The sequence below is a fragment of the Loa loa genome, assembly GCF_000183805.2.
Source record: "Loa loa unplaced genomic scaffold supercont3.467, whole genome shotgun sequence".
In the NCBI taxonomy this organism is placed as follows: Eukaryota; Metazoa; Nematoda; class Chromadorea; order Rhabditida; family Onchocercidae; genus Loa; species Loa loa.
In genome coordinates, this window is record NW_018108647.1 from 12,855 (window position 1) to 22,789 (window position 9,935).

At 30.3% G+C, this 9,935-nt stretch overlaps 2 protein-coding genes across 2 annotated transcripts; one reads left to right on the top strand and one right to left on the bottom strand.

Annotated features, from left to right (window-relative positions):
- Positions 1–10: 10 nt before the first annotated feature.
- Positions 11–906, bottom strand: LOAG_04684 (hypothetical protein; the record flags this gene model as incomplete). Its single annotated transcript, XM_003140221.1, has 2 exons — positions 11–217; positions 790–906. The coding sequence occupies 2 exons, from the start codon at positions 904–906 to the stop codon at positions 11–13; spliced, it is 324 nt and encodes a 107-aa protein (XP_003140269.1).
- A 5,413-nt stretch (positions 907–6,319) lies between these two features.
- Positions 6,320–9,266, top strand: LOAG_04685 (hypothetical protein). Its single transcript, XM_020446652.1, has 8 exons — positions 6,320–6,349; positions 6,540–6,607; positions 6,919–7,030; positions 7,275–7,485; positions 7,695–7,876; positions 8,079–8,342; positions 8,593–8,700; positions 9,024–9,266. The coding sequence occupies exons 1-8, from the start codon at positions 6,347–6,349 to the stop codon at positions 9,177–9,179; spliced, it is 1,104 nt and encodes a 367-aa protein (XP_020303034.1). The 5' UTR covers positions 6,320–6,346; the 3' UTR covers positions 9,180–9,266.
- The last annotated feature ends 669 nt before the right edge of the window (positions 9,267–9,935 follow it).

Below are 9,935 nucleotides of genomic sequence, written 5' to 3' on the forward strand. Positions count from 1 at the left end.
TTGATACTTCTCACACCAGAATTTCTTCTACTTTTCTCCTATACTTGTTTGTTCTTAATTCTTCAATTAGTAGCTTCAACGAGCTTACGTCATTCTGATCAATTTCGTTGAGTTCTACTTGTCTCCCACTCACTTCTGGCGTTGATAAACCTGATGGTCCAATTCGTTTCTCATTCATTCTTGACATTGACAAATCTAACGGTTCTGTTTGTAGCTCCTCAAATTATTTGAAATTATCAATTTTAAACTACGCCAAAATTTTGGAACCTTAGAAATATTGCAGCGTTATCTTCTATTTTTTAACTTTAAATGAGCTTACGATAGTTTGAGTGTCACTCAGTTGGAAGAGGAAGAAGATGAAACAGACGAAATGTATTTTGATGAGAGTGATTTCTTGCCAATTCTGAGAAAAATATTCAAATTTACTGATATATTGAATGGCTGTATATAAGAAACAACACCACCTGCTGTTTAATAACTGCGTAAAACTTTTACAAATATATACTTCTCTAAATATATTAGCATTGAAAAAAGATAGGTACGCATTTACGGCAGTATAATACGAACATCTCTCATTCAAACGTCAAACACAATAAATTGTTCATATTGGAGATTGATCGTAGGCACTCCAAAGCAGATTTTGTGCAAACTTTCCACAGTTATAAATTTGATAAAAAGATAATTTTGTTTAGAAAAAGTAGTGCTTATTGTGGAGTTCTAAGATCTCATAACTCAAAACTTTGAAAAATAGCTGACATTCTCTGTCGTAATAAATGAAATAGAGCTTACTAAACGAAATTTTATGAGTGGCAGTTTGACGGATACCACCCAATTACTTCTGTTAGGTATTGGCCACGTGCATCGATATTCTACGTCCACGTGTAGTAATGTAACAATAGCAATCATCGTTCAATCCTTTATAGTGAATAATTTCATTTCAGCTGCCATATTACATTGTGAAAAATAATTAATTTATGCAAAGCTCTCGTAACATTTTTTGTAATCTTATTTCATTTTGCTTCAATTCTTTTTTCCAAAAACTATTTTCAGCAAAATATTTCAGAAATGCCAATCACATTGGTTCGACAAAGAGAATTTAAACTGAGCTTGTGGACACTATGATAAATTGCAAAATTTAAAGATTTGCCCATTAACTAGACGTTAATTTATGAAAATTAAAGTGTTACACTTTTTCCTTTCATAAAATACATCAATTATTATAGAAACTTGTGATAATTCAATTGTCGTAAATTAACATTGAAAAACGGAATAGAAAAAAATTGGCAATCAACTACTATCCAGTTGCTATATTTTGATTTATTCCAACTTGCGGTATGACGTAATATGTTCATACTACATTACAGATCATTCAGTAATCACTGTGTCATTTCTAATTTATTTTAGAGGAACTGATGAGTAAAAGAAATTGGATTCTTGGTAGAACATATTGTTATCATTTAGTTAGTAATATATCAATGTCCAATTCATACTTTAAGGTAGATAACGATTGTTTCAGGGTAATTAGCATTCTTATCAAAGTAAGACGAAATAGATGAAATGCATTTTGACGAAAGTAGTTTTTTGCCAATTTTGAAAAAGAAAATTCAAATTTACTGGTATACTGAATGGTTGCATGTAAGAAACAACGTCGTCTGCTGTTTGACAATTGCGTAAAGGTTTTTCAAGTTGGAAGCCTTTCTGAAATACATGAATTTGCATTTGTGTCAGAAATAGAAGCATCCAAAAGTATGCTGGACCACCGATTATCATTATATTCCATTCAGGGAAAGTTATAGAATTTACACCACTTTCAATTATTTGCACTTTTTGTATTTTAATATAAAAATGCAATCCTATAATAAGTCTTTCGAACTGCCAGGACGATGAATCGGAAATTTTTGCCCGGAACTGAAAAAGACAATCAGTATTCCGCTAAAAATTCAAATGCAATGTTTTTTTCAGAAAAAGTATAACATTGAAGAGTAAGCAGTCTGGGACAAACAGATTTCACCCAACTTTTCGATCAATGACAGAAAGCTGATCGAATTTTCGACGTTATCTTCCAACTATTACTCATTTTACTAACATTAATCTAAGTTAGATAATGGGGGGTGAAAGGAGAAAATTTCGGTTAAATAATTAATAGTATGTTTAGCAGAATGAAAAAAAATTTTTTAAAGGAAGAAGAAAAGGAAATTTTCTTTTTCCTATTTAATTAATACTAGTTCGAATCAAATAATTAAGATAAAAGACGGAAAATTTGCTAAATAATTAACAGAAAAAGGAAAAAATTGGAGGAAAAATGATGGATGTGTATTTATTGACAGATGTTAGCAACATTTAAATAAATGATTTTTGCTCTTTTGGTTAATTTAATCCACAGTTTAAAAAATATATGCTAAAATTAGTGGAGCATAAAGCAAAAAGGAATTGGAAGAATTAAAAACAAGAATTATCTACTTATGATTTAAAAAATACAGAATATGGAAATGCTATGCTGAATAAACTGAATTTATGATCTATTGGTAGAAAATTGTGAAAAGATTTTCAAAAAATTCTGACTATAATTATAATTTAATTATTTACATATTCATTGAATAATTTTGACATTTAAAAGACCTTGTAATCTAAATTTAAAAAATAAACGATCCAACGCAATTTGTTATTCCGAGCTATGAAAAATGGTATAAGTTGAAATGTCAAACTTGAAAATATGGAAAAGAAATAATTGAATGCGTAATGGAATATATTCTTTTAGTAAGAATAAATCAAGAATTGTTTGTTGTTGCAATACATTAAAGCATTAATTGAAACTGAAATTTCATTCCAACCTTTGTTTCTTTTTCTTTTTGAATTGGAAATGAAGAATATTAACAAAAATAAACAAAAGATTTCGCTCTTATTACATCTATTGCAATAACGGCCTTTAAAACATTAATCTGCAGAAATAAAATTATCAAATTGGAAAAACACCTGCCAAAATTAGCAAAAACCTTAAATTTTCACGCAATTGGCCTAAAAATGAAGGGTTTTTTTTTTGAAAATTCTCATTAATCCATATTACTTTCAATGAAATTTTTTTCATTCATTCGTTAGTGCGTGATGTGATCGACGATTTTTTAGAATAATAATAATATCAGAGATATTTAAAAATGATCAAAATTGGCAAAAACCATATCATATACTATACCAAAATAGCCTGAAAATTGAGAATTTTTCGAAAATTCTCATAAATTCACAACATTTGAATGAATTTTTTTTTTGTATCTATTTCTCCTGCAGCAGCGAGAAATAAGCGGAGAAGCATAACTATACTGGAATTACAGTAATTCTTATCATCAGTGACATAATTCATCCATTAAAACAGGTAAAATATTCTTTCTTCAATTGAGAAATAGTCTGTAACGATGTACAATTGAGAGAAACGAGAAAATTGCGTAGGTAAAACGATATGATAACATGTTTTCATTGTTCAAAAAAATACGTTTTTCAAATGTTCCGGTCATTACCTGACCATAAAAATGATATGTAAAATTCTCTGTCACCATTCGACTATTTAATCAAGTCTTTGCTTCACTAAACAGCTTTTTTTGGGAGGGGGGGGGGAGGATTTGACTAGAATCCACTGTACTTAAGCTGTACTGCTGGTATTTGCATAATTATATTAAATTTAGTAGTTGAAATGCTTTGAAGAAATTTTGAAAATTCAATTGAAAGAAAAAACATGAAGCGATAGTTAAAAAATATATTTTGTTATTTTTTTTTTTTGTAGTTAATGTAATTTATATATTTGTATATATGGTTTGGAATAAATTATACTGTTGAGGAAACCATACTGAATTGGATGAGACATATGTCAATGATGTAATTTAAAGTTTCTTCCGGTCAAATAGGAATAAAACGGACAAAAATGATATAAACAATAGGACGGTATTACGATGAATGATCAGTTAAGTTTGATTTTCATGAATTTCACTGATGAAAACTTACAATTTACAAGAAATTTAACTAATAGATTTAAGGTCAGTTATCAGCGTAAGTCTTTTTGAAAGTCTTCTTTCTGTATATTTGAAAATAAGCATTTATTAACACTGAGCAAGATTACGTGTGATTTCCATCGATATAATCAAATGAAATGGATAAGAAAACGAAATATTTGGTATTAAATGCTTTACATGAAATATTTCTAATAATAAGTATTGAATCGTTTGAAATTTTCACGTATAGAAGGTAACGTTCAGATGTTAAAAATTACTTTTTGAATAGTTATTTGTTTATTTGGTAATGAATTCATCGATTATTTGAATATTTAACAATTAGAAGACTTAAATTGAATTGTTTTAAAAAAAAAAAAAGAAAAATGAAAGAAACATTGAAGGAACTGTAAAAATATCACTTCACATTTGCATATTGTTTTCTACTTTTAACAGTTAAAATTTACATCCAATGATTGATCAACTTATAAGGAAATGCAAAAATATTTTACAAATTTCCATATAATTTCAAAACTAATAATAACAAAAATATATTTGCATCAGATTAGAAATAATTAGATTTGTAAAATAGTGCAGAAGTGACTCGTTTAATGAATAATTTCTGTATTGAATAAATGTGTCAAGCACATAAGCAATAACGAAGGATTATATTTTGAAATACAGTCATTGTTATTGAGTGTTTTAATTTCAATTGTTTATAATTATTTAATTTTTTTTAATGTTTGAATGTTTTAATAGAGTTTCTTTTTTGATATAAAAATTCTTTTTGAATCCTTTATTTTTTTTCCCAATCATTCCCTTTTTTTTTTTGTTCATGTGATCATATTGCATTCACATGCACTTGTCACCGGAATCAATAATTTGCATAAATTATTCGCATCTTTTTTTCGAAACAAACATTTCATTTCATTCAGCACTTATTTTAAAAAAAAAGAAAAATGAAAAAATCAAAAATAATAGATGAAATGTTAAGATAAAAATCTGTGTCATGTGTCATTTGATCATATCACACATTTATCATTTTCTATCACATCATACAAATCACTTTTTTTTAAATAAAATGCTAATGAATGACGAGCAAAGAATATGTATTGATCGGAAAATATCACGATCATTTCAGTTAAGGGATTAGTTAGTTGTAATTTTTGCAACATAGCAAAGGTTGACAGGTAGAATTACTGAGACGGAAATAGAATGAAAATAGTTTTACGTTTGAAGAGAATCAGAAAAATAAGGATTTTTGAGAAGTGTCTATTTGGCTCAGTATACAAAAACCACACACACCCACGCACCCATACAACCACACACACACACATACACGCACATACACCTACACATATACACACGCACACATACATACACATACACGCACACACACACCCGCCCACACATCCATACACCCATACACCCACACACATACACACAAATACGCGTCCACCAACGCCCTTTAATCTTGACCACATCTCAGCGGTATTTCCCGGTCGAACGGATTGTGTTGTGGGATGTGTTGACGTGTTATTGCATTGTCAAGGGATGTGTTGACATGTTATTGCAAATCTCGCAATTTTCCCATCTATGAATTCCATGCGACAGATTCAGAGGTTACAATGTTCTAGTCACTAGTTGCAAATTCTCTTAATTTTTAAACAAAATTTCGAAACGTAAAAATTTTCGCTAATCTGATTCTGAAAACTAACAATTTACAGACTTAACCTTGTGTCAAAGGTTAGTAAACTTAACAAATAGTTTCGTCATACGCGTGAGAAGGAAAGAAAGATTCCTGCGTGTTTTCCACGTTTTATTTTTCAGGTTTAGAAAGTGAATAACTCGCGAAACATTGCTATGAAAGTAATTATTACAGTCATCCTTATCCTAATACAGGCTGCTATTTTGCATTCAAGTCATCATGATGTCAAAGCACCATATTTCAAATACAGTCGTGAAGCTAATGAAGGAGTAAGTTTTTTCCAAGTCAAATTTTAGCAGAATCTATCGATTAAATTGTAGAGAAATCGAAGATTTTAACTTTTTTTCATGTTTTAAAGGATTTTATCCAATGTTTTGTCCTTTTTTTTCTTGTAGAACTATAACAATTAATGCTATTTATGTATTGTTACTTTATATTGTCACTTTATGCTTAACTCTTTAGCATCTTATCAATCTGTAAATTCAGTTCCCTAGAGCCTTTTCTTATAGCATTCATCGAGATACAAAAGTTCAGATGTGAAATTTCGCCCTTTAGAAGGAACATCATCATGCACATCTCTCCGGAGTTGGTATCTTGTCGTCTCTAAGTATCTTGCCTCGTTTTAAAATTTGGATCTGAATTTGCATGTTCTGAATTGAATTATATGGTACGTAATGGCGGATCGTCAGTTAAGCATATCATCCGTTCATGATAAACAAGTTTAACGTATTTGAAACCAAGGTTTCATTTGAATAGATTACATACGATAGTGTGAAGCACTTTTATTATTTCAAAACTTACTATTTGACATCGGTTTTTACATTTTATATTACTTACACCAATTTTTTTTCAAGCAGAATGTTTACCATCATCAGCAGCAAATCAAATCAAGTCAACAAAATTATGAACCTTATGATCCAAATGGGTAAGTGTTTTCGTTGTTCCTCCCACCAGAGCTTTAATCCTAATACATCATCACATCGGTTTCTGTAATTAAATATTTAAAATGTGGTAAGATCAGAACATGAGCTACTTTTCAGATACTGACCCTTTGCTATAGCATACTAACGATATAAGCCCTTTCGGTAATTTTGGTGTAATATTACATATGGCATCAAAATTTGCTTGGAATTAAAAAATTCTGTCGTTTTACTTTGCTGATTTGCAAAGCAAGTTTTAAATACTGAGCTTGTTTCAAAAAAGCATTCATATTGAGTAAATCGACTTCCCTTTTAGGATTTTATCTTTTATGAATGATTTTCAAACACGTCTTTGGGTGTACAGCATTGGTTCAACATTTCTGATCAGCTTTATGCCATTTGTTTTACTGTCGCTAATACCTTTAAAGGTTAATGATTGTTGCATGTTGAATTACTAAGATGTAACAGGTAATGTTGATGAGTTTATTTTGATACTTTTGGAAAGTTTATGTTAACTCTTTTTCTCCTACAAAATCATTGAACTTTTTCAAACGTTTAGAAAAATCACTTACGAAAATTTCGTTCAAAAATGGATTTTCATGAAGTGAAATTCGAAAAATAATGTTGGCGTATACCTATAAAATCATCAGATTAATAATGAAGTGACTTTAGGCGAATACTGCAGAAAACGAACCAATGCTAAAACTCCTTTTGAGTTTTGGCTCTGGTGGTTTATTGGGTGATGCATTCCTCCATTTGATTCCACATTCACAACCCCATCATGACGAACATAGTCGTTCGCATACTCATTCGCATGCACATGGTAGTTCCGAGCATTCACATGGGCCACATGACATGACTGTTGGAGGTTATGTGTTAGCTGGTAAGGATCATTTTTTCCTGAATTTATTTTGATTAATTTTTCTTCCTATATTTTGCGTCCAGTATAAAATCTAACCTGGGGATTTCTCACGACGTCGTATTCTGAAAGATCACGAAAGAAACTTCTCGCATTCTCGTGTTTTTGATCTGTAATGTGAAAAGGCTATGTTAAATCGAATTTAAACTTGCAAGAGAAATCATGATTTCCAGGAATATTAGCATTTCTGACAGTTGAGAAGCTTGTACGCATTCTACGAAGTGAAAAGATACTTCATTCTCATTCACACGGTGGTAATGGCTCATCGTTTTCCGATGGCAAAAAGAAAATTAAGAAGCGGGAAGATGCTCGAGCTAGTAAGGAAAAGAAATCAGATGTTTCATCAGCTGAAGAAGTAAGTGTTATATTTGCATAACATTTTCTAATACTTTATTTCAAATAAATACTAGAATTATTCTGCTAACAGAAAGCTTTATCGTTTCGAAAGAGGCTCACGATATAAGTATTTTTTGATTTAATCAGGCTATAGACGGTTGCGAAAAATCAAATAATTTTAGTTTTTTGACTAGCTAGCAGTAATGATCAACATATTATAGAGTTTGAACAGTTGTTCCGATGAAGAGCATAAGCATTTGATAGAAAAAACAATAAACGATGAAATGGGTTTCAAAGTAGCAGCATACTTAAATTTAACAGCGGATTTTGCGCATAATTTCACGGATGGTTTAGCAATTGGTGCATCGTTTCTTGCCGGCACTACAGTTGGTGTTGTAACAATGATTACTGTGCTCGTACACGAGATACCGCACGAGATTGGCGACTTTGCGATTCTTATACAATCTGGTTTCTCCAAAAAAAAAGTCAGTATTTTTTTTTTCTTCCTTTTTATACTTCCATCGTTGAATCCGAATGTTGCTTAAATAAATAAACATGTTTCATTTCAGAATTCAGGTTCCGTTCCGATTTTTATTGCAATGCAAAATGTCGAAATAACGCTACTTTTTAGTCCTCTGAAATTACTCAACTTGTTACTGATATTTGAATAGTATATTGCGTATTGTCCGGTGTTTCATGTCAGATAGGCTTTCTCTTATTTTTTGATTGTTACAGGCTATGTTTGTTCAACTTTTAACAGCTTTGGGTGCTCTTACTGGTTGCATTTTATCATTATGTTCAACAAATGCGGATGAATTATCCAATGCAGCTTCTTCAAGTTGGGTAGGTTAACATCTTGACATTTTATTAGTATTTCTTAAGAATTTAATGAAACTCATGATTTCACAACCTTAGCTTAATAAATGAGTAGATTAAATAGGAAGAAATAGCAGAAGTTACACTGCTTTCAAGGGTCATGCGTGTAGCCGTGACCACGTAGTGTGACATTAAACATCAGAACAGTCTTTGTAGATTCTTATTTATAGAAAGACCGAGAGAGTTGGTTAGAAAGCGTTTCTTATTTTAATACTCGAAGCTTTTTCATCGAGAAAATTTAGTTCAAGAACTTTCTGCTTTTTGTTTTAGATTATCTCCTGTGCTTTCAGATACTGCCTTTCACTGCTGGTGGATTTATTTATATTGCAACTGTAACAGTTATTCCGGAATTGCTCGAAAATACTTCCACTTGGCAAAGCATTAAAGAAATAATGGCTTTGCTAACTGGAATAATGCTGATGTTTCTTATCGCTATCTATGAATGAAATGATGAGTGAAAATAGTACTGATAATAGTTATTTTTCGAAAAAGTTGCTTCTGTTTCTTATTAAATTGTTTATATATTTCATTATAATGTGCTTGTTTAAATTTGTCTTATTATTCCTATTATCGTATTCAAATTTGTTTAGTATTGTCCACAAATATACATTTTTATTTAAAATTGTTATTTCAGTATCACTTTGCTGCTTTCTTGTTTCCTTCTTTCTTTTTTTCTTTTTTTTTTTTTTGGTGTATCGAATTATTGGAGCTTATGTTAAGTAGGAAATGCATTCCAGGTTTTATTACAGTTTTGCTAGTGATAGGTACTGAATGAAAGTGAAATTTTATGAAATATCTTCTATACTCATTTGCGATGCATTTAATTTAAACTTTTTCTTTTATTGGTTTTAAATTGGGTGGAAGTTTAGAAATTTGTGATGAATTTCAAATACTTATGAAGTAAAATAAATACTTCTAAATTTTTGTTTTTTGTTGAGTTTAGAACTTTTAAAAAGGTGAGTCGTAGTGGTCGTTATATATCACATTCGACACTCTAAATGTTTTCCGATGAGATTTCTTTTTATAGCCTCACGGAGGATTGTTGGTTATAGTTAGGTATTGGATTTGGATATTTAAAAGAACGGGAAGAGTAATATGAGCTCATTATTTATATATATTTTTTGCAGTGGTTTTGATTCGCTCATTGCAATTCACTAATGTATAATGTTTATGAACTTGTGGACAGTTTTAGATTTACACTA